At 31.0% G+C, this 25722-nt stretch overlaps 2 protein-coding genes, 2 long non-coding RNA genes and 1 other non-coding gene across 5 annotated transcripts; 3 read left to right on the top strand and 2 right to left on the bottom strand.

The window, feature by feature from the left end:
- Positions 1 to 207: 207 nt before the first annotated feature.
- Positions 208 to 3300, bottom strand: LOC112769662 (probable sesquiterpene synthase). The gene is made up of 6 exons (XM_072224790.1): positions 3033 to 3300; positions 2555 to 2630; positions 2237 to 2455; positions 1525 to 1666; positions 1226 to 1426; positions 208 to 330 (listed from the first exon to the last, which is right to left on the bottom strand). The coding sequence occupies exons 1-6, from the start codon at positions 3298 to 3300 to the stop codon at positions 208 to 210; spliced, it is 1029 nt and encodes a 342-aa protein (XP_072080891.1).
- On the top strand, positions 3299 to 8414 carry LOC112771918 (uncharacterized). The gene is made up of 9 exons (XM_072224789.1): positions 3299 to 3317; positions 4796 to 4872; positions 4949 to 4992; positions 5350 to 5591; positions 5996 to 6069; positions 6697 to 6795; positions 6879 to 6946; positions 7345 to 7438; positions 7895 to 8414. The coding sequence occupies exons 1-9, from the start codon at positions 3299 to 3301 to the stop codon at positions 7925 to 7927; spliced, it is 750 nt and encodes a 249-aa protein (XP_072080890.1). The 3' UTR covers positions 7928 to 8414.
- Positions 8415 to 9687: 1273 nt separating this feature from the next.
- LOC112772673 (uncharacterized) lies at positions 9688 to 14796 on the bottom strand. The gene is made up of 4 exons (XR_003187593.3): positions 14530 to 14796; positions 11594 to 12230; positions 11333 to 11477; positions 9688 to 9853 (listed from the first exon to the last, which is right to left on the bottom strand). It is a non-coding gene; the product is annotated as an uncharacterized lncRNA (long non-coding RNA).
- A 3741-nt stretch (positions 14797 to 18537) lies between these two features.
- On the top strand, positions 18538 to 19349 carry LOC112773213 (uncharacterized). The gene is made up of 3 exons (XR_003187840.2): positions 18538 to 18769; positions 18972 to 19060; positions 19235 to 19349. It is a non-coding gene; the product is annotated as an uncharacterized lncRNA (long non-coding RNA).
- Positions 19350 to 19893: 544 nt separating this feature from the next.
- Positions 19894 to 20859, top strand: LOC112769661 (uncharacterized). Its single transcript, XR_011876323.1, has 3 exons — positions 19894 to 19994; positions 20367 to 20426; positions 20585 to 20859. It is a non-coding gene; the product is annotated as an uncharacterized protein (transcript).
- The last annotated feature ends 4863 nt before the right edge of the window (positions 20860 to 25722 follow it).

Here is a 25722-nt window from a genome sequence, read left to right as displayed (position 1 = left end):
CAAACACTCAAAAGTTTATTTGGACCATAAACTGCTACACGAACACGGGATCCAAAAGTAGTGCCACAATGTGGTCTTTCATGATTGCACAATTTGTAATTTTATCCTCAAAGTTCGAATATAAAAACTCACATACGCGTGCCTTGTTAACAATGCAATCAAGGACTGGCCTTGGAATATTGTCAATTAATTTGAGGTACTCTTCATTCATATCCTTCCAACAATTATTGATATCTTTTTTATGAATTCATAGGCCTCCTCTTGTGAAAAGCCATATTGCTTCATGCAACATTCTACGGCCGAAGCACCATGTTCTCTTTGCTGCTCAAACTACAAACAATTGATCAAATCCAAATTAAAAGTTGATTTATGCATATCATTGTCAAAAATTATTAAAATAAACCAACTATATATATGTGTGTGTTTCAGTGAGTGTAGAATTAATCATGACTTTGTTAAATTATTATTGATTCAATTATTTAGGGAAATAATAATATAGGCCCATGATTTAGAAAATATTTCACATTATTTAACACCTAAACATAAACTAATAATATCTTAGTAAATGGATTTAATTTATATCTATTAACTTAATTATATTATCATACTATTATGTGAAAGTTAATAAATAAAAAAGTCAAACTTAATTATTAAGTTTTTTTTATTACAACTAGTAGTTGCTTCTTTACACCCTTATAAAATTATCAATACTTCAATTATATAACTGATTAAAATTAAACTTTATTAATAGTAATATAACCATCTATGAAAAGTTATTTCATAATTGATAAAAGAAACTCTTGCGTTAAAAAACATATTTTAAATATATAATAATTCATATTATTTTACCAAAATAAATAATTTTATGAGAAGCTCTCTTCTCTTATATATATATATATATATATATGTAGTTAAAATTATATATATATATATATGTCATGAAACAACTTTTTTAATGCGATTTTTTAATAAAAGTATTTTTGATTTTGGATTTTATTTAAAAATTTTTTGTATAGATTCTTTTTTTTCTTTTATTTATTTTATATTATTTTTTAAGGACAATAAAAATCAAATTCTATATTTTTTTATCATAAAAGTTCTAACACCATATTAATAATTTTTTTTAATTTAAACTAATAAGAAGAAGTATATAAATAATTATATATCTATCATATAGCTTATATGAAGCCAAATCATTTGTAAGTCTCGTAACAAGTGATGAAACTTGTAGGATGAGTGGAATATTATTAGAAATCCAATGAAGAGTTTCTTTGGTTGCAAATTCTCCCAAAGCAATAAACATTATTGTAAGCATTTGATATGGTGTAGTAGCAGCACCAATAACCTTACGCTCATCATATGTTGGAATATATCCCTCATGGCACCATCTTGCTTCGTCAATGTAACCTTGTACATAATGAGACAGCTGCAGATAAATTAATTAATGAATATAACTTCATTAAAATGATGATTAATGAATATAATAATTAATTTAAAATTAAAAAAGTCAGGAATAAAGTCTACAGCTTGTTTGAGACATTGCAACACCAAGTCTGATTCCCCACTCCCAGCACTTAACTCTATTATTTCATCAACAAGTTCTACAATTACATTAAAAATTGCCTTAAAGCACTCTGGAAGAGATGCAATGTAACTAATATCCCATCTGAAACATAAAAGGGTTAAAAACTAATTAAGAAAGAAACATGATCATGGAATTGAATTATCAAGATAATGATAAAAGAGGACTATTTTTCAATTGAGGAATTATGTAATTGAAATCTATAAGATAAAAAAAGGCACATGTATGTTGACATTATGACTGGTATGACTCTTAATTCCTAATTTTGGAAATGCTTCTTCTTCCTCCTTTCTAGCAATAATACAAATTTCTTTGCCAATTTCAAGTGTAACTTGGAAGTTGACGGTGTTTTTGCTTCTTACCTGTTTTTCCCTTTCTATTTGATCATAAACTCTTGGTTATACTTATCTCTTTTCTTTTGAGTATTATTTGGTCTATGTACTTTTGTTGCTGAAATTTTTTTCTTAGTATTCACCCAATATATGTTAAGATACTAGTTTAATTTATCAGACTTTATTCTTATGAGTTAATACTATTTTAAAAGTTTTTATAATTATTCTGCTAGTGGATGCTACACATGTATAGGTCCTTTTTAATTTAGATATGTAGCATAATGTAAAATTGGCCAATTCTTAGTTCAGTAAAATAAAAAACCTTTGGATAGTCTGTGTGAGGAGCTCAAGTTCTTCGATTGTTCCATAGACATCATAAGTATCATCAAATATAGTCATCCATTGAACCATTTTGGCCACCACCCTTCTAAAAGTAGTATATTTAGGCTCAGAGTTCATAGCAAATGGCCAGAAGTATAACTCAGCCATCCTCTCTCTTGCATAAGGGACCATTTTCGAAAATTTTAACTTTTCCCACCACCTGTAATCGTACAAAAAGTTATATCTTGTTGATTATAGGAACTTCTCTTTAAAAAAAGAATTCTAATAAGAAGTGTTTAACTAAATATAAAATACTTACTTGATAACACTATCAACTTCTTTCTGATACCATTTCTGGAGCATATTGAAATCTAGTTTTGCAAACTTTAGAAGAACTTCATCATGCGTAGAACTTTTTCGTAAAAAGACATATATGACCTTGCCATTATTCTTGGAATTGCCTTTTGAAAAGGTTGTACTAAGCTTTGATTGACTTGATTAGCAAGAGATGGACTCAGTTGATTGGTGATAGACTTAAGTTTATTGTATGTGAATTCATGTGCTTCCTCTAATATATCTTCTCCATGAACTTTTAATTGTGCAGCTTCATACAAGCTTCACATTCCTTGAACATCAGTTATTTCATCGAATTCTCCCCTTCTATTCTTGAATTTGTTGAAAACATCTATGTAATTCACATATATACTAACTAGTGTGAATCCATAATTAACAATTGGTATGATATTTTTTTGGTAATATAATTATATATAAGATAGAAAAATGAGTTTTAGACATACCTGATGAAATGAAATATCCCTTTTGTCGAAATAAACGGAAAAGTAATGCAATAAAGTGAAGGTCACACTCTTTTGTAACAAGGCCATTATTGTTGGTAAAATCATTGTGGATTTGGGCTAATATTTCATCAATTTCATGTTCAAAATGATAAGATATACTTAAATGTTGAATTGAATCTATTAAACATAACTTTTGTAAGATATTATTGTCATTAGAAGACAAATACATCTTCACCTTCTTTTTATGCATTTGAACTTCTTGTTTCATGGTTTCGTTGACTCCCTGTAAATGTTTTTGATTTAATATATATATGTTAGTTTAAAAGATTGAAAAATTAACAAATTAGAGTATGTCACTCATCTAATGTCTCTATATATGATCAACCCAATCAAGATTATTATATGATAATTTATTGCAGAATTTGTGGATTTGATTTAATCTAATATAAATCAAACTGGTACAAATAATGCTTTATGTTTCAATTAAGTATATAATAATTCGATTCAGGATCGATAAATAAGTTTTTTAAGTTTTCAATTTTATAAAGTAAAGAAAACGATGTCTTTTTTTTTTTTAAGAAATTACCCCGACCTGCCCACCCTGTTGATAAATTAAAGGGGAGGCCAAATTTTAGTAAACCGTATTTTAAATCAAGAAAAATAAAAAAGTAGTATTATTTGATAAATGTTATCAACAAATTTACATTATTTTTGTTGTTATAAAACATTAAAAGACTAAAATTAAAAAGAGTCTCACTACACATCCAAACAATTCTATATACAAGTTCATCTAAGTCATTTAGTTTACGCTGCAGGACTTCGTCGTCTTCTTCTTCCTCCTCCTCCTCTTTTTTCTTCATCTTTTCTTCGTTATTGCCATTCTCACCACCATCATACCACATCCATCTCCTTCTCTTCCTCCTCATGTTTATTTTTTATTTGAATTTCTTTTATTTTCTCCTTCATTTTTTTCTTCCTCCTCCGTCATCATTATCATCATCACCAACAATACTAACATTTTGCTATCATTTTTATTGATTCTGATTCTCTGTGGTGATCGAATGAACCAAAAATATTATCAAAATAAAACCATTGTATAATACCAAATAAACTGAAAATGGTTCATTATATAAATTCAAATTCAGAAACACCTGCGTCTTGAATGAACCGAAAATATTATTAAAATGAAACGATTGTATAATATCAAATGAACCAAAAATTGTCCATTATATAAATTCGAATTTAGAAACACTTGCATCTCAAATAAACTGAAAATTAGCTCAAAACGAAACCATTGTATAATACCAAATGAACCGAAAATTGTCCATTATATAAATTCGAATTCGATGATAATTTGATAACAACAATACATATTAAAAGAAGACAATGATGATAACGATGATGATGGAGGAGAATGATAAAAAGGAAGGAAGAGACGAAATTCCAATAGGAGGAGGAGGAGGAGAAAGAACACTACAAGAAAAAAGATTTTTAGCGACAAATTTTTAGCGGCAATAATATTATTGCCACAATTTCTCTTTTTAAAACTATTGATTAGTGGCAATTATATATTTACTATTAATACTATAAATTATAATGGCCATTTCATCTATTGCCACTAAAAGAAAGCTAAAATTTTAAAAATAACAAAAATAAATAAATAAATAAAAGGACCCTAAACCGTGAAACTCAAAAACATGACTCTCTGCCTCGCCACTCTCCTCACACATAACAACTCTCAGTGCCTTATTCTTAATGAGAAGTGAGAACCGCACACCAATATTCTTCTCCTTCTTCTTCTTCTCGATTTCGCTCTCGCTCTCGCTCTCCATCATTCCAGGTTCTTCATCGCTCAAATCTCTTTCCAGTTTTTATCTTAATTTTAATCACGCTCTAAATCCTTTTTCTCGGACAAGGTTGTGCTGATTTCGATTGAACTCAATTGCGCTCTAGTAATCAGGTATGAGTTAATTCTCTCTCAATTCTGATTTTTGTGGTCCCAATTTGTGTTCTATTGCATCCTTTTCCCATATCTCTTATCAATTTTTAGTTTTATTTGAGTTAATTTTTCTCCCACATTGGATTCCGCTTTTCTTAGTTCCGATTCCTATCGCATGCACTTATTGTAGGTTGAACTCGTAATTCATTGATTTAGAATCAAAGTTTCGAGTGTTTTCTTCGCCCAATGACGTTATCGGTTTCAGATTTTGGTAATTTGATTTTTTTTGGCGATATCATTTTTTCCTTTGATATTTCAAACTTCTTTGAAATTCATCACAGTCCTGGTATCCACCCTGTAATTTCCTCCACCCAGCAGGTCTCACAATAGTCACCGTCGCTCTGGATCTGGTTCCCATAACAAAACATGGGTTTCTGATAATGAAAGTTCTGATAGCAATAATGGCTTGACCACAGGGGCTATTATAGGCATTATTATAGGTTCAATATTGGTGGCTGTTATTTTGATACTTGCTCTTTTCTTCTGTGTCCGAAAGCAAAAAGGGAAGGAAAAGGTTACAAGAACTTCTAGTGGGAGCCTTCCTCATGGAACTACTAATGGTGAATTCTTTTCTATACCTCTTTGTTTCCAAATACATTTTCTAATAATGTAATTTGCTTTCTTTGTTGAACCTAATCTAATAAAGTATGCTTAAATCTGGCCCAATCTTTGTTCAATATTAATATTTAGAGGCAATGAAGTCGCAGCTATATAGTAGAAGTGATTAGAAGGCCAGCGTGAGGGAATCATTTCAAGGGAAATCATTTCTTTAATTTTAACAAAAAAAATTACTAAATCTGAAATCGATCAACCTATCAAAATTAGGATATATTATTCCTAAATTCAGTAAATAGTTTACTCAAAGAAATTTCACAATGTCAAAAAACTCAAATAAGTATTCTTGTTAGTTATTTTGCAATAATCAATTTGTTTCAAATGTGTCTTTTTTCCCCTTGAGTTGCAGAAGAAGGGAGCTGGTTCCACATCAGAGAAACCTCGTTGATTTTTGCATGCTACCAACCTCAAGATCACCTCAAGGTACGTTTATTTCTTAAATCTTCACATACACCAAGCATGATTGTTAAATAATATTTTTATATGTGTTGAATTAGTTGTTTGTATCATGTACCAAATAAGAATAAGCTTAATAATTAATATTTTTTTATTTAATTATTATTATTCTTAAATGGACTTATTAGAGAAAACTATAGAGCTTTTGCTAACGACGGTCTTTTTGCTAACAAAATTAAAAGTGGAAGGATTTTAAAATAAATAAATAAATGTACCTATCCTTAGAAGTTTTAAATATATATTTTTTCATTATAACAGTTTTACTTTTAATATTTGTTTGCAAAATCCTAAAAAAGTACTATGGACATCAGTTAGTATTTGAACATAAAAGTCTGCATTTGGAATAAATATTAAGGTCTTACCTATTCATTTTATTGGAAGCCTTAACCAATGTCTTTTGAAATTTGTTTGATTAGTATAATTATCTCAAGATATACTAAGACAAAGATCAGATGCTGAAAATAGAAAATATAAACAAATCTAGGTGATTAATTCTTATATTGGCTACTTATCACTCTACTATTGATTTTAAACATAAATTTTCAGACAAGATATACTATGATGAGTTCAATATATTTGTATTGTAAATTTCAGATGTTATGTGTGATGCTGGTAAGTCTTGTGGTGTGGAGTCAGTTTGTTGTAGGTTCAGAAAACTTAGCCGCGAATCATGATGTCATGCAGATAGTTGAGGTCTGTATTGACCAAATCTAGTCTACATTTGTTTGTTTTAAATGCCTTTGTTGACTAGCAAAAAAATGTTGTTGCATTCATAGGTCTTGGATGACCGTGCGCGTGATAAGCGACTGGTTGCTTTACCGGAAAAATACCACAAATCTCAGAGGTCTCTCTCCATGATAATTAATCCTTAGAACTAGAGATATCTTCCCAGGAAGCAGTGAATAGTTAATAGATTGGATCAAGTTGTTGCTATCCTTAATTCCTAACATTTTCCAGTGTTCATTTGGTTTTCAATGAACATATACATGTATTTTTGTAGCCTAAAAAGGACGAGTTACCATGAAGCATATTGATAGTTGATATCTTCAGACTTAACTATTTTGTTCTACATATTGATAAGAGTGTGTATCTTTTATCAGAAATCGAGTATTGATTTTTGTTTTGTACAAAATGAAAACCACACGAGTTGAAAGGATGCTTCAACAAGGGTATACTGTGTGTGTACACATGTAGTATTTGTTGTTGACATTAGCTACTTGTGACATGATAAATTCTTTTCAGAGGTTGGAAGGTTGTGTCCATACAGGGAGACAAAGCACAACATGATCATACAAAGGCACTTTCATTATTCAAGAATGGGAGCTTCCCTTTAATGGTATGCTGCTTCAAACTGCAATTATGATTATGAATTGGTAATACCAGCAAGATCAGGGCTATTGCTTATGTCTTTGAGGATATTGCCAAAGACCTCTTGAGCAAAGTCATGAATGTGAGTCCTTGGGATTATTAGAAGGTTGAGCCAAGGGTGTGGAACTTCCCATAATCTCTTTGATCTTAACTGTTTCTCAGAAACATGCACTCTATCTAGGAATTGCACGTAAGAAACTTCTGATTGGAAGAGACTAGTAATGAAGAATCAATTCCAAATTTCAAATAATATTTTCATCTTGACTATCCTAATTTTATTTATTTGTCTTTTTTAAGATAAATCCTTCAATTCATTCACATAGATTATTATAATATCTTAGCAGCCTTGACTCTAATATGCACAAAGATTATAAAATAAATGAAGTTTTTTTATTTGATTTGATATTTCTTTATTTTGTTACAGGGGCTAGCAAGTTGTTCAAGAAGAATGGGATGATAGTGCTGTGAGTAGCTGTGAGTTGCGGTTCGAACAAAGTGCCAATTCATTTTGATAACTATTCAGTAAATTCAAGAGAAAAAAATTGTCGCATCAAATAAGCAAAAGCAAAGACCAACTTCAAAGCTAGGAGAACCGTGTCATTGGTGTCAAGGCAAAAATAATGTCAAGTTATCAATTTTTTGAAGAGCAGTCAAAGGTTTATGGTTTTGAATTTTTTAGTATATTTATGATTCATGATTTTTCTTCCTCATTTACTTTTAAACTCTTAGATGATTAGATCAATTGTGAAAACCGAAAACCAGGCTACTTTTAAAGTTACAACTTTAGATCATTGCTAACATACACTCGTATTGCTACATTGATATAACATAGTTATAGGTTAGTAATATTTTTTGTTGTTTAGATTTGTATGATTTATTACTTTTCAAGAGAAATTTGTGTATCAATATTTTAAATTTAATAAAAAAATTTTATTTTGTAGTAATTAATTTCAATATATTTATATTATGCACAATAATAATAATTATTGGCAAAAATAATTTTAAAATTCTAGAAAAAAGATAGTTCATTACTTCTAAGAAAATGAATATAATATGACTAAAAAATTATTAAGGTTTTAGTGCAATAGTAATGGCAACTAAAGGTGAATAATATTATAATATTTTTAGTGGCCATATAAATTGCCGGTAAAATGGGTTTTGGCGCCAATAGTAATAGCCACTAAAAGTGAATAATATTGCAATCTTAGAATTATTTTTTGTGGCCATATAAATTGCCAAGAAAATGGCCGCTAAAAGTTATATACTTTTTGCGGCCATTAAAAAGGTCTTTACCGGCAAATGTTATAATTGCCGCTAAAACCTTTTAGCGGCAAAGCATAAGACGGCTAATGTTTAATTGCCAGTAAATGTATTAGCGACTATTTTTATTGCCGCTAAAAGCAAAATAAATGGTTGCTAAAAGTAATTTTTTTAGTAGTGGAAAAAGAGGTGTTGTTGGTAACGACGGTAACGAAATTAAAAAATAATAAAAAAAAGTAGGAGAAGAAGAAGAAGACGTAGCATTCGGGGTGAAGAAGAAGAAGAAGCGTGAATAAAAAACAAGAAGAAGAAGAAGCAGCAGTGTAAGGGGGGGGGGGAACGGAAAAAAAATGCATAAACTCAAATCACTTAGATCAACTTAAATGTAAAATTGCTTGGATGTAGATAATTACTAAATTTAAAAAATAGTTAACAGTAGTTAATTTTTATTAAAAATTATTTTTAATATTTATTTTTTTAAAAAAATAATATTTAAAATTTAAAATTTAAAATTTAACCTTGAAGATTAAAATTTTAAAATTTAGGATTTATCATAAAAGAGCAATATCCAAAAATTTTACTGATAAATATTAGCTAAAAAAAATTAATTTTCTGATTAAATTTATAAATATAATAGGTGCTAAAACTAACTCTTTTTATATTTATAAAAGTTCATACATGTTTAACACAAATTTTGTAATGAATTGAACATACATAAGAAAAAGGAAAAGACATTATTCTTGAAAATAGTATATTATGTGATATTTTATGATTTGAATTTTGTAACACCCTCACTACCAGAGTGTTACGCTTCCGGCTGCGCCACTCTGATAGCAAGAAGTATTATGACTACTTTATATACTTAATATTAAAATAGAAGCCTGTGACTCGACACTGTATCGCTGATTTTTTTGAAAACCGGAAATAAATATTTTATCTTAAAACAACAAGCAGGTATAGATTCATATACAAGACTTCTTATATATATAACTCCTATCCCTCTTACAAAATTGTAATAACAAAGACGATGGAAGAAAATAATCTAATTAACACAACAGCATATAAACCAAACGCAGTATAACTCTTCTTAATGCCTCTTCATCTAGTTCCTGAAAAGGTAAAACTGTAGGGAGGTGAGAACCTAACCACATGGTCTCACCACAGAGTTTCAAAGTTGTCATAAGAAGATATTTAACAAGAAAATTGTTTTCAAGCTCAGTGACTATCATTGCCTTATGAATCTTTTAAAAGCCAATAGGTAATTGTTCAGAACCTTTTCAAAGAAATAATGTTCAATCTTTCAGAAATCCAAAACCTTTCCTTTCTTATAAGAAAATCTCAATCAGAAACCCACCACGCAATCAAATAACACAGTCATTAATTCAGCACCAAAGTTCATTCTCAAACGTAGCACGCCAGGACAAACACAGGCAAGACAAACAAGGAAAACACAAGTAGGTAGCAGTTACAGCAAATAGTTCAAGTAGCAGTTAAGAACAGTTTAACAATTAGGCAAACCAAAACAAGTTCAAACTCAAACAAAGCATACAAATGCATATGATGCATGCCTGTCCTATGGCTGATGAGTCTCATCTGTCGGTTATCCAGCCAACCCGACAGGTCTGAATTGTCCTTAGACTGTCCCCCGACGTGCATCCCCAAGAGTCTATGCATAGCTTTTTCTCAAATAATCAATATTGCTCAATGGGGGTAACATTCCCGGGAATTTATATAGTGCCCGGTCACACTTACGTCGTAGGGTCAACAGAGTATCGAGTTTTCAACCTGGTACACGTAGTGGCAAGCCATGGTACTTTATCCAGGGAACCTCGTATCTCAGATAAAATTAAGTTTATAAGCCATATGAATAATTCAAAGATCATATCTCAACATTCTCAACATTATCATCATTCATCAACTCAAATCTCATTTTCAATTTCTATCAGAAACCATATTTCAAAGAAAATCCTCATCATCCTTCTTTCCATTCCGTTCATTAACGATTCCAATTCAAGACATAATTCCTTCTTTTAAATAAATCAATATTAAAACATATAACGTTTAAAACCAAATCTTTTTAAATAATTACTTCAAACAAAACTTCCAATTTTATAAAATTTCGGCAGCATTTCTTCTAAAACTCGGACTCTGCCACCCTTTTCGGGTCCCATCCAAATATTTCTCAAACTCTTTCTCAACCATTTCCAAATCCCAATCACTTTCCAAAATTCAACCGGTTCCAATATCAAATTATTTTCAAATCGAATCAATGTCAATAATAAATCTTTTTTAAAATCAAACCAGCTTCCAAAATCAATTCATTTTTCATATCTCAAATCATTTCCAAAGCCGATTCATTTACATTATCAAATTAACTTCAAAACCAAAACGAAACCACCTTTCATAATAATTAACTAAATAACCTTTCAAATCAATTTCTTAGTTACAACCGTACACCACTCAATCAATCAAGCAACCAGTAACTCAGTCCAGCAAACAACCACATCCACAAGACAAACATAATCACAGAAGTATGTTTTTTCCAGTAATATCTATTTATAACAACTCTGTAATATAAGATAAGTTTTAAGAAAACCCCTACCTTAGTATTGAAACTCAGAAATTGAAACTGCAGCAACTGGAACTGCAACAGTAGCAACAACATGAACTCCCCGTTATAACGACAATGACCACAACACCAAGAAAAGCGGTGGATTCAAATCGATCAGAGCGCAACAAGAATGGTACTGGAAATTCCAAGTTAAAGCAAAAGCTCATAATCAAAACAACGGAACAAAATAGAAGCAAGACAAATTCAAGAAAGGAAAAGCCAAAAACCAGATTGGTACTAAGGTAGTGTTACCAGCGGATCTGAGAAGTTTTAGAAGTGTTTCTCCGGCGACGGCGAGCTCTGGCAAAGGCTGAACAAATGTCAGAAATGAGTAGGAACATTGGCGAGTTGCAGCAGGAACAGAACCAAAACAGCTGGGAAAAAGCTTGCAAAGGCGGCGGTGACTTCGGTTGGCACCAACAACGGCGGTGGAACCTCTAGCAGTGATGAGAACGGCTGTCTCCTTCCTCTCGTGCTCGTTCTCTCTCTCGGACGCATTTCTCTCTTCCCTACGCGAACTCGTCTCTCTTCGCGGCTCTGCTTCGACGGAGGCTCCAAGGTGGACCTGCGGCGGCGCGACATGGTGGGAGCGACGACTGTGACGCGGTGAGCTTCCCTCCTTCTCTCTTCTGCCGCGTGGCTTTTTTTTCCCTTTTGCTCGGCAACAAGGGCAACGGTGGCAAGCTCAGGGATGGCGGCGGCCCCACATAACGGCGACGACGGCTGGGTAGATCGCGGCGACAGCAGCAGCGCAACCTACCAGTTCTAGCGCGTCTTCCTCTTCCATCGACGCTGCCTCTCTTTCTTAGATTTCTTCTCCGTGCATGTGAGTGTGCTTGTTTTGTTTATGAGTCAGTGAAATGCAGAGAGAATGAGAAAGGGTTTAAAGCTGTTTAGCGTGAAAAGGAAAAGGGAAGAAGTAAGTGATAATTAACTCCCAATCTTTTCTTAGTTAAAATCAGAACTAGAATTGCTAAATCTAGTTATCATAACAATTATTAAATAAAATGAAGTGCTGTGTCTTGTTTATATTTCCAAAGCATCAGCATTAAAGCATTCAAATAATTTTCTTACGGTTGAATAAAGTTTTATGAAACAAGCTATTTATGATTTAAATAAAAAGTAGGATAATAATAGAAATCAAATTAAATATAAAATATCCATCTTTAAAAATACCTTTTAATTAGTAATTTTTTAAATAATTTTCAGTTAAATACTAATTTAGTAAAAATTAGAGATAAGTAAATTAATTCTCTTTTATTTATAAAATAAGGTTAAAAATCTATATATTAAAATTAAAGCATACAAACTATTCATTATTTTTTTAGTTATAAGAACTCTAAATAATAAATAAGGGTTTACTCAACTTTTATATAAAAATCTCTAAAAATATAGTCTTAAATAAATCATAAATAATTTATTAATAACTTTTAAAAATTTAGGAGTCTTACAAATTTGATTAAATTGATTCTAAAAATTAGATCCAAAGTTTGTTTCATCTTATATGATTTATAAAAATGAGATTATTCAATTTAAATTGCTGCATTTGTATTGGTCTTTCTATTTGGAGTGAATTGAATTGAATTTGAATATTACTATCATTATAACTTAATTTATAATAATAATTTTAAACTATCAAAGTTTTTATGTGATCAAATCTAATTAAATCATAATATATATATATATATATATATATATATATATATATATATTTTTTTTTTTTCTTTTTCATTTGCTTTCATCCTCCTTCTCATACTTTCTTTTTTTTTTCTTCTTTTTTCATATCGTTCTCCTCTTTTTTTATTATCATCAACGTCATCGTCCACATCATTTTCTTCTTCTTCTAATTTATTTTATTATTTTTATTTATCTTTTTTTGTTTGTGTATTTTAAAAATTTTATGAAAGAAAAGAATTAAAAAAATAATAATGATGATGATAATAAAAAAATATTAAAATTTTTATATAAAATACAAAAATAAAATAAAAATGGTAATGAAAATTTTGTTATATATAACACATAAATTTTTCCATGATAAACACATCACTTGAGTTGATCTTCATGCTACATTGCTAGACAATTTATTGTTTAAGATTTAGGAGTATATAATTCAACTTTAAAATAATTTTATTTAAATAAAATCATTCATTTTTGAAGTAAAATATAAGAAGATATAGAAAAAAATTTATATCAATAACAAAACATGGAAAAAAATGAAGAATATGTTGAAAGAAAGAAAAAGAAGATAAAATATGAAGAAAAAGAAGCATAAGAAAAAGATATGCCGAGAGAAATTTCGGTGTCACGGTTGAAATATTTTGGTGCTATTTTTGTTTTGATAATTTCTAATTAGTTAAGAAATTTTTTGTATCACTATTAAGAAATTTTTTATATCATACTTAAAAAGTTTTAATGCTATTTTTTTAATAAATTCTATACAATTTGAAACTCCTCGCTTCCTCTTCTTCATCATCGTTATCATCTTCTTCTTTTTCTTTTTCATTTTCTCCTTCTTATTTCATCTTTTCATAATTTTTTTTGTTTTTACCCCCTTAAAAAATAAAAATAAAAAAATAAAAAATTAAACAAAGAAGAAAATAAAAAATGCTGCAACAATAGTAAAAGGAGAAGAAATATAAAAAAAAAGACGCAACAATAGCAGTAACAATAGAAAAACGACAATGAGAAAAAATCATGGTAAGAAGAAGTGCGTGATTCATGCGCACTTTGTATGAATAATTTTTATTGGGTTTGAGTCAATTTAATTAGATTTGGTTGATAAAAATATTTAAATGTATAACAAAATTCAATTTATAATTGTTCTTGGGCTATCTCACACATGGTTTTGCCTGTAAATTTTTTTTTTCTTTTCCGTTAGAAATACCATCTAGGATTATAGATAACTTTAATAACAAAAAAAATTATAAATAACTACTTCTATATAACTAGGGATTATTATTCTTGTTAAACTTAAAACTACTTATAATTTATTCACTTTACACCCTTCTAATACAACACTTATCCAAGCATTATTTTGAGTCTGTTGCATAGAAGTATTAGATCAGATACTAATCCATATTTTGAATATATGTAAAAATTCAAAAAGATATACCACGATAATATAGATATATCAATACTCATATTTTATCATATATGTATATATGCATATACAAAATTAAATAACATACCAAAGATTCGGAATTAGCATATTTCAAGAAAGTATCATGCCAAATGCTAGGAGCAAAATTTACATAGCGCCGCTTTGAGTTAGAAGGGGCATGTTGAGTCGAAGGCATCACTGGAACCGAAGCCAAAAAAGACATGTATGGTACTAGTTAATCAACGATAATAATGAGTTAAGAACCAATAACTATATATAGAATATGGTTCACTCATGCATGCAAATAAAGGGAGATGAGTTAATAATGTCCCTAGCTGGATGCCCATTTTCAAATGTGAAAAATGTGTGGCCAAGTGGACAGCTATGTACCAAACAAGATTCCTTTTTATTTTGTCTTGTTAAAAAGTGAGTGAATTCTCTAGCCATTCCTCAATTAGAGAATTGTATATCCTTTATGAGTTGTTCAATTTTGAATGGAGGAATTTAATTGTATTATCTTGATTGATATTAATTATTTTTAATCTTATAAACTAGTTAATTCAAACCACTAAACTATGATAAATTCTTTTTGCAAATTAAAAAATATTTAAATAAATTTTAATATGTAATTTTAAACTTTTTTTCAAATCATTCGATTTATCAATCAATTTCAACCATAAAATTAAAGAAAAAAAATCAAAAACTGAAATAAAACCAGTTATTTAATTAGAAAATTGCAAGTATATATAATAGGAAGTTATTTAATTAATTAAAGTGATTATTAATTAAAATAATTATTAATAAACTAATAATAAGTGTAATTAATGAAAGCTTATGGCTTGTTTAACATGTTGCAATACTAAGTTTGAGTCTCCACCGACATCATTCATGAAAACCTTTGTTTTCATCGAGCATTCCACAATCGTATTGAAAACATATGATTTCAAAGCACTCCAGAAGAGATTATTCAATGAAAGAGTAAAGTATCGTTTTTACCCTCAATATTTGGGGTAAGTTTTAAAGTTGTTTCTGCCGTTTTAATCGTCCTATTTAAGTTCATAACGTTTTAAAACTGACTCAATGTTATCACTACTAAAAAATTAGTTATTACAGGCGGATATTTCAGACGAATTTTATCCACAGAAATACAGACGGAATTTCAGAGGAATTTTTTGTCGGAAAACAAAAAAAATGAATTAGCCTAAATTACAGATGGAAAAGAGAATCCATCGATAATTCTGTCGGAAAAATTAATTTTTTTTCGTGAAAAATAAGTACAGACAAAAAATCTGTTTGTAATTAAATGAACAAAAATGCTGCATTTTATTAAATTATTATAGACAGAAAATCTGTCTGTAATTTAAACTTTTCCGTCGGAAATATTAAAATAAAGAGATGGGTCACTTTACTCCCAATCCCTCAGTTCACTTTTTTCCCCGTTCTCCTTGAATTACTCCAATGCTTTCTCTCTCTCCATTGAAGATGTGACTTCCTCCACTGTCGCCGCCGCCGCCGCTCGCGACGCACGAGCTCCTTCCACTACCGCTCTTAATGCGGTTGCTCCTTTCGTCGTCACACGAGCTCTCTCGGCCGTGCTCTTGTCTTACGAGCTCCCTCCGCTGCCACTCTCACGCTGCTTCTTCTCTCCTCGTCGGAGGTTTGTCATCGTCTCTTATCATCGCTGTTAGTTCAGGTATGCCTCCGCCTCCTTCTCATCCCTAGCCCTAACCCTTCCATTGTGATTCTGTTCCGATTTCATGATCCCTAGCCCTAATCCTATCCCTTCCCTATTTTGATTGAAGTTGAAAATCAAAGAATACGATCGAGGAGAGCTCTTATATTTGCAAATCAGCTGTTGCTGCTGCAGAGAACGGAGTTTCTAAATTCTAAGGTATGAATTTTGTATATTCCTGTAATTTGTGTAATCTGAAACATAATTTTTATGATTGTAGTATAGAATGAAGTTTGTTTATGAACTATATATTTGAATTGCTGAGATATTTTATCTGGAGTTTGCATGCATATTCTTGTTCCTTCCTGTTCTTGTTATGACTTGATTTTGGCTCCTCCTTTTTGTCCTTGTCTGAATCTGCTGAATTACAGACAGATAACTCATTCTTTTCAGTGTTTTTGAAACAGGGAAGATGACACTAACACAACTCCAAAGACAACAACGCGTTTAATTGATTCTGATCTTGCCGTTGCTCTTGTCTTTCAACAACAGCACTATCATCATGCCTTTGATTTAACCTCAAGTTACTCTCTTTCTCACTCTCTTATCTCTCACTCACTCACTCTCTTATTTATCAAATATACCTTATCTCTCACTCACTCACTCTCCTATTTATCAAATAATAGGACTGAGAATGGGGAACTTGTAGTTGTAGACTCCAATGATCAAACTAAGCTTAAACATGAGGATCAGAAGGTTTGTTTCATTGTTTGTGTGCTACTGCTTGTGCTTACTATTTCAATTTCTGTTTCATTGGTAGTACTGATTTTTACATTTTTATATAAACATTGAGGAAGAAAGTAAATTAATTGCTCCCAACCTGATATGTTAGATTGCTCAATTGAACCTAAACTTAAGCCCCCAACCATTGAATGATTGATATGTGTTGGTTTTTCAATAGGCATATGTGCAGCAATTGGCGAATAGTAGAGTTAGGCTTGCACAATTAGAGCAAGAACTTCAGTCACCCAATTTCAAGGTTTGTTCCTCACGCTCTTCCTACTTCAAATTTCTTATCTTTTGTTGCAAAGGGTACTTCATAGTTAATATAACTTTACATAGCTATAAGAAGCTTCAATGATCAGTATTTAATGAACCAATACTTTTTATCTATTTTTATCTCGAAGCTTTTTTCAGTTAAAATTTATCATAAAGAGAAAAAGAATTTGGAAAGTGTTAACGGAGTAATCAAATTGGGGGAAGAAAAGAAAAACACTACAGCTTAAAGGATCTAATACCTTTAAGTTTGGAGGGAATGAGGGATGTTATGTTAGGCCAATTTCACTTTGCCAAAATTTAAAAGTAGAATAAATGGAGTTTATTTAGGTTTTATGTTTGCAGAATTTTATTTTTTTAAATTTATTATTCTAATATTTATTCCATTAACTTCAAATGTTGAGCCATAATTTAATTATCAGACATAAGGAAGAGGTATTCTTCCTTCTCCATCATCATCTTCTACTTCAATTCTTACTGTTTTCTTTTTTTCAAATTTTCTCTTCAGACACTGCATTTTCATGTTCATATAATTTTTGTGAATTGAAGCCTCTTCTCTTCCTCAACTCAATGACAGTTCTTGATTACTTAATTGATCAAAGACTGTACATTGGTTTGCCTGATGCCAAGCAAAGAGTCTAAATTTTTGGTGTGCATAGTTCTGGAAAGCAACTTGCAGAGGATGTTGATTTTGAAAAGGTATATTGCTTATCTATTCAAATTCACTTCTCTCTTTTCCATTGAACTCATACATTGATTTTTTACATCAACAGCTTGTCTTTTGAACTGTTGGATTCTCAGGAGCAGATATAAGAAACCTTGTCAATGAAGCAGCAATAATGATGGTGGGTTTCTGCTGCATTTGATTTTATTCTTTGTTGTGCTACTAACTTCCATGGGTACTTATCTATCTATCTATCTCTATTTGTTAGTAGAACCATCTCATATGCTTCTTGTGACCTGATGAACTGCTATTGTTCCAATCTTTATAGAGTACTCATTACTTGGGAACTTGTAGATTTCACAATTGAACCATTACTTTGTCCATTAGTAAAACACGATTTTGGGTTCATTTCCCTCATTTCTGTATGTTCATTGAAAGGACAGATTAGGGTGACAGAGATTAGAATAAATAACTTAATAAATTATAACATCTTCCATTTTGATTCATCAGGTATCCAACTGAGCTGTCTAGAAGAGCCAAAATTAACTCAGTAATGGATTGGCAACATTCTAATTTACGAAATGGAGCAGGTAAATACATTCTAATTTCCATTTTGAACTCCTTTAAGTAATGTGACTAGCCATGAGCAGTTGATTTTTTTTCTATAGACTTGTATGCTAGTTAGCGATTAATTACTAGAAATGTCAAAGTAATAAATTTGTGGCATATTGTGGGCTTTGTTCTATATGCAAATCAGGAAGAAATAGTCTCTCCTCCCTAGTAGGTCTGTCCTTTTCATGGGTGGCATTATCTTCAAGGTCTAGTGACTCTTTGAAGTTTGGCACTACCATCAGTGGCAGGTCTAGTGTCAATTGCAAATGGTTGCACCGGAGATGATCAAGCATGCAAATCAATGGTGCCACATAATGGTAGCAGGTATTGGTTGCTGTCTTCACTTCAGTTTTATTGCTCAGAGTTATAATATGCTCTCTTCCTTAACATGTAGTGATTCGACTTGATTCTTGTAGTGTAGAACATTATGACGTATTTGACTTATTCTCCAAAGGGACTAGATGGGGAATGTTTTCATGAGCAAATGATATTTGTTGAGCAAGGAATTGAGCTTGTTTTATTGCAGGTTTTCATACTTTCCTAAAAAATTGAAATTATGCTGCACTCATTCCATCGCTTAATGACCTGGTCCACCTTTACCACCTGGACCCTGAGGTCTGTGTTCTCATTCTATATACTTTTGTCTTGTAAACTTAGGGCATGATTTCATGATAACTACTGCTTGATTTTATCACGAAAACTGTTTATATCCCTTCACCTGCAACATTTATTAATTTATTATGCTTGAACTTGTTTATTTTTTATTGCTTGTTATTTTCCTGGACATAGGTTGCTTTCTTGATATATCGCCCTGTGATGAGACTTCTCAAGTCTCAGAAGAGTCCTGATGTTTGCTGGCCATTGGATGATAATAATGTTGCAAATGATGCATCTACAGAATTTGATCTTGTAGATCATTCTGGCAGTATGGTTCTAGATCTTGGCTCTGCTCGAAATCCTATTAGTTTCACTTTTACTTATTTGGTGCCTGTGTGTTTTAGATGCCATTTCATCTGGCAGTATGGTTCTAGATATTTGTTCGTTAGATGTGACAATGAACCAGCTCCATGGATTGCTGATATTCTGAAAGCACTACACGACTTGCTTCCAAATCAAGCAGAGGTAATTTGTAGTAAGTTGTCAATGCAACATTAATCAGTGTGATGTTCCCTTTGACTCCTTAAACTAATTTTAAAAATGTAAACAAAAACTCTTTCAAGTGTTGCAAGTATTTGCAGAAACATTGACATGGTATGTATTAATCTATCATCCTTTATTGGTAGGTTCTGCTTTAAGAACATGGAATACTCCTAACATTGAATAGATAATCTTGGAAAGTATAACATCTTGATTCTTGCATGCATGAAAACAAAACGGGTCTTTCAAAAATATCTTACCATTCTTATCTGTGAGTAATACTTTGGCTGATCATATATATTTAATGCCATCACATTTCTATGGACAATTGATTTTTAATCTGTAGGGTAGTCAAGCTTATATACTGGACGACATTATCGACCATGTTAAATATTTGCAGCTTCAATTAAAGGTACCTATTAACTCTGGATTGTCTCAATTTTCTCAGCCTCAATCATTCTCATACATATATAACAGTTTTGCTTATAATTATTATCGTACTATCATATCAAATGCATTAACATGATGTCAGAATGAACAAACTAGAAGTTTGGCTGCATGTGAACACAAAATGAGGTTCAGTGATTTCTTTCCCCTTGAAAGAATTATCCTTCATTTAGGAAAAATAATAAATTGGGGCCATACCATCAGACCAAAGTGGAGAACATTAAATTAAAGCAAAGGACCATTTTGCAGTGTTTACTAACAACGGGTTTGGTCAAGTATATAGACTTAACTTGATTTGTCAACTTGAAAATTAAAACATAGCATATGTTCCTTACAGGAACTAAGTGGAAGTAGACTACAAGCTGAATCAACTGCTATACCACTGGTTTTCCATGAGGTATATGTCTTGTCCTTAACCTTAGAAGATAATAATGTACACAAAATCATTATGAATTCATGTGCTAGCCCAAATTCTGCCCCATAGAAATATCAAATATCTGCCCCTCCAGAGTGCCAAATTCATGGACTGAATATCTTGTTTTGTTTGATTAGCAGGGTTATGGGCATTATATTGACCAGCAGAAGCTGAATGAACCACTTGAAGAGATGATGGGGAAACTTCTTGAAGAGAATCCTGCATCTGCCAGTCAGCTGCTGGAGAACAATGGTCTTGTCCTGCTGCCTATGGAGTTGGTTCAAGACTTGTACCAATCCATGCAAATCTTCGGCAACAGCAATGCACTTGTCTGAGTTCGACTTGTCCGGCCGGCATGCACCGTAAATATCAGAGACAATTTGACAACATTAGTAGCTTACTAGCTCTAGGTATTAGTATATGATCATCATTTGAATTGAAGCCTAGCTTATCTGGAAAAACCAATTAACCATGGCTTTTAATTTCTAAACTCATTTAAAATTCTCTATTGTTCATGCTATTTTGTGTTCCCGATGTAGGGATCTGTTTCAGTTATTTTGTCTCTCTTCTAAACTCATTTAAAATTCTCCAATTTTTCTTGAAGGTGGTTGTAGGAGAGATCAAGCACTCCCAAGCTGCTCATGTCACCAACTCATAGAGGGACTTCTCCAGTGAGTTGATTGTGGGAAAGATCAAGTGCATCTAATTTCAATAGATTCCCAAGAGAAGCTGAGTTTTCACTTGAGAGATTGTTGTAACTGAGGTCTAAACTGATATGGAGATTTTTGGCATTTTCCAATTTCTGTTTTAGTATGGAGAATAACACAGCTTTTAGTATGGTTGAAAAATACATTGAGAATTATAGTTGATGTATCAATACATTTTCTTTATGTTTTGAATTATATTGACTTGCTTGTTTATTATAGTATTTTAAATTTATATTTATTTTATTTGAAAACAAGTTTATTTTGCAATGAAAAAATCTAAAAAAATTCTATTTTACCTTACTGACAGATTTAAAGACAGATTTTCTGTCTGTAATCAGAGTGTGAGATGATTTTTCAAGGTTTAAATTACAGACGAAAAATCTGTCAGAAAATCCGTCTGTAATTACAGACAAAAAATCCGTCTAAAAATCTGTCTGTAATTACAGACAAAAAATCCGTCTGAAAGTTCGTCGCCTTCAGGAAATGGATGGAGAATTTACAGAGGGAAAATCCGTCGGTAACTGGTAAAAATCCGTCTGTAATTTTCCGACGGAAAAAAAATTTGTCGGTAAATAATTTCCGACGGGGTTTTTACAGAGGGACAAAATCCATCGGTAATTTCGTCGGTAACCAAAAATTCGTCTGTAATAAAGACTAAATCTGTCTGTAAATCTGTCTGTATTAATCCATTTTCTAGTTGTGTATCTTGCCATTAGGGATCCGTTAATAGAATTAACGGCGGGACAAAATTGAGACGATTTTGAAACTTTAGAAACTTAAATAGGATGAAAACGTTGGGGACAAAAATGATATATAGAAATAAATTTAAATTTTATCTTTCAATAATATCATTTTTTACTATACATAGTATTCAATTATTTTTTAATCACATCTAAGTAAATTACACTTAATCATATTACTTTCATTTTAAATAAATTAATTTTTTTATAATTTTACTCTTAAAGATTTTTAGTTATCATGAAATGTTTGTAGAATGATTAGTATATAAACTTGCAGAAAAGAAAAAAAATAATATATATACAATAAAATATAAATTATACCTTTTGTCTCTAATGTATCAAAATTCTTTAAAATTATAAAAAAATAAATTTATTTAAAATGAAAGTAATGTGATTAAGTGTAATTTATTTAGATGCAATTAAAAAATAATTGAATACTATATACAGTAAAAAAATTAATATTATTGAAAGATAAAATTAAATTAAAATTTATTTTTATGTATCGTTTTTGTCCCTAACGTTTTCATTCTATTTAAGTCCCTAACGTTTCAAAATCGTCTCAATTTTGTCCCACCATCAATAATTCTGTTAACGGATCCCTAAAGGCAGGACAACATTGAGTCAATTTTAAAACGTTAGAGACTTAAATAGAATGATTAAAACGTTAGGGATAACTTTGGGACTTACCCCAAACGTTTGGGACTTACCCCAAACCTTGGGGACAAAAACGATACTTTACTCTTCAATGCAAGAAATATCCTATCTGAAAAATAAAAATAAAAATATAAAAGATCTAAAAAACCTCATGGACATATGTTACGTAACTCAGGTGGAAATATGAAACAACAAGTAACTGCATAGTGATATAGATAATGAAAGACCTGAAAATACCCGTAATCGCAAGTTTGATTTTTCAACAAGACTCTGTAAATACCGTGTGAGAAATTATCTGTTGAAATAGTCTCGGCTACGTTAAATTCTGAATTATTTGTATCATATAGTGTCATCATGAAACATCTCGATACCTTTAGGTTTGTCTTTATTATTTTCACAAGTGATTGACAAAATTGTTGATCTGTTACCAACTGTATCTCAGCCTCTCTTCTCTTAAGAACAAAGAGTTTTGCCAATCTCCTATAAGTTAACTTTACCAAAGAGCAAACTAAAAAGTTTCTGACACCTTTGAGCACCGAATTAACAGACTCAGAATATTTGTAGTTATATGGCTGAATCTACGACCCTCATTTTAGTGATGAGTCCACTTGTCATACTTCATCCTATTGATCTAGTCACACATTGTCGGGACTTCAGTCTGGAAGATATCAAACTAATAATCAGTCTTTGCATAAATAGTGTTGACTAAAATTTTAGTATACGAATAGCATTTTTATTATATTTATTAATATATGTATGTAGCTGGCTACTACTGGCGCAAGATAATATATAAAAAAGTGTAGAGTACATTCTGTCATAATATCATTATTTTTTTATTATATATTATTTTTAAATTATCATAAAAATAAATTAATAAAATAAATAATAATTTAAAATATACATAAGAAAGACGTGGTATTATCAAATTCAAAAGTGTCGACAATATCGTTCTCCAAACAAAAACTATATCTTAAACAATGATTAAAAAATCTCAATAAAATCTCAATGATTAAAAAATGTGAAGTATTGTTTTTTTATTTTATTTCTCTCTCAATTTAATGTTTCTGTATTTTTGTTCAGATATAATTATACTTACAAAATACTACCGCTTTAATTTAGTTTAATTCTTTATACTTGCTTTTGTACTACGTATACTCTACCCTTGTGTTAGTAATTAATGAAATGACGGAGAATGCCAAACTTTTGTTATCCCCTCTTTAATTTTGTATTCTGATAGATAAAGAATTTCTTTTTGCAATTGATATTTGGGCAGAAAACATACAATTAGTAAACTAAAGATAAAGTAAACGGGATTTAAATATCACAAATATACCACAGTCCTAAATATTATAAATACCCAATTGAAATGCAGATTAAAATATTACAAGTGGAAAGCTGAATGTAATATATTTGTATCATGAATCCATTCTTTTTAAAATTGAATTGATAACAAAAAATTGATATAAATGGTTATATTTTTAGTTAATATATTTTTTTAAGTAAGTATCTCTTGAAATTGTGTAAATACTTTTGAGATTTTTTTATTAGTCTTATGCTGATTTTTTTTTTTATATTAACAAAGGTCAAATTCTAAATTTTTAAGTCATAGAAGATTTTACACTATATTATAAAACTACTTTTCATAAAAAAAAACTTAAAATTGATAGAATAGAACACACAAATAATTATTAGAATAATTTAGGAAGAAACTATAAAAAATTCCTCCAAAAATTTACGACTAACAAAAATAATTTTGAAAGATAAAAATTAAAAAGAACTTACGAAAATTTTAGATATTGAAAAAAACTAAATATAAATAACTCTGTCTTTGTTGAAAAAAAAGTATTGACATGACAAGTACAATGTTTATATGTAAATTTTATAAGATATTATGCAGTATTTTTAATCAATGAAAACAGTTATTTGATGATTAATTCATTATTTTTTTTGTCAAAATTTTCAAATTTTTTATAGCTCTTTTACCTTTTTTTCTACCTTTTAAAATTATTTTTTTAGACACTTGAATTTTTCGAGTACATTTTCAATGATTTACTACTCTATATTTTAATTTAAATTTGTTTGGTAGGAAATTCGAATATGTAGCCCTAATTATTATTGCTGCGAGCAGCCACGATTATAGAGTTTTATACTGCAATTTGGAAATAAAAAGAATCCTAGAACAAGCTTAGCACTAGATTGTCATCGTCCTCTGAAGTTTTTATAAAAAGATTCGAAAAGTCCATAGTTTATTTTTTAAATATATTGGAAATTTTTTTTGAAAAGGTCAAATACCATACTTTTGTTATAGAGTTAATAGTCAAAATCGTCCCTGAAAGATACCCCGATCTCCATTTTGGTTCTCGAAAGATAAAATTAATCAAAATCGTCCTCGAAAGATACACGACTTGGTCACGTTAGTCCTTCCGTCATCTCCGTAGCTGAGTTGGCAAACGGCCACTGACGTGGGCCGTTAACTGCCAACGTGGCAGACAACCAAGACGACACCGTTTTGGTAGAAGGCTCTCCTAGCCTTGAAACGTCGCCGTTCTTCTCTTCTTCTTCACAGTTTTTCTTCTTATTCTTCTTTGCATCATCTTCAATTCCCAAACATTGCAATTCATCAATGCAAGGTTCTTCTTCACCTTCCCCCAATTTAGCTCCTTCTCCAACCACAATTTCGTCCACAACCTCCTCCACTTTGCAGCTGCTACCACCAAAGACCTTCACCTCATCGCCGCCTTCTTCGCACCCTTTCTCGACGGCACATGCTCTGGGCAGCTCGTTCTCCGGCTCAATCCCAATCACAGCATCAGAGGTTCCCTCGGCTGCGGCTGGCAGTTGATCCTCTTATCCGCACTCCGCACTCCGCACAATGCTTTCGGTGGCAGATTCTTCTTCTTCTCTCTCTTCCTCCCTCTTCCACTCCCCTTCACTTCTCAGCCTCAACACTCATCGGCGCCCTTTCACTTTCACTTCTCCACCTACTCCACGGAATCTTCATTCTGTTTGCTTCTTCAACGCACCTAACAAACCCAATACCAATTGGCCTCTTCTCAGCCGATGGGAGGTACCTTGGGAATGGCAAACCGTTACACTAACCTCTCTCGCTTGTGGATTAGGGTGTGTTTTCAAAACCTTATCGTGGAACTAACCACATCCTAATAATAGGATTTTAAT

Source organism: Arachis hypogaea, chromosome 18 (genome assembly GCF_003086295.3).
Source record: "Arachis hypogaea cultivar Tifrunner chromosome 18, arahy.Tifrunner.gnm2.J5K5, whole genome shotgun sequence".
NCBI lineage: Eukaryota > Viridiplantae > Streptophyta > Magnoliopsida > Fabales > Fabaceae > Arachis > Arachis hypogaea.
The sequence above is the reverse complement of the archived record's forward strand: the minus strand, read 5'-3'. Positions and strand labels throughout refer to the sequence as shown.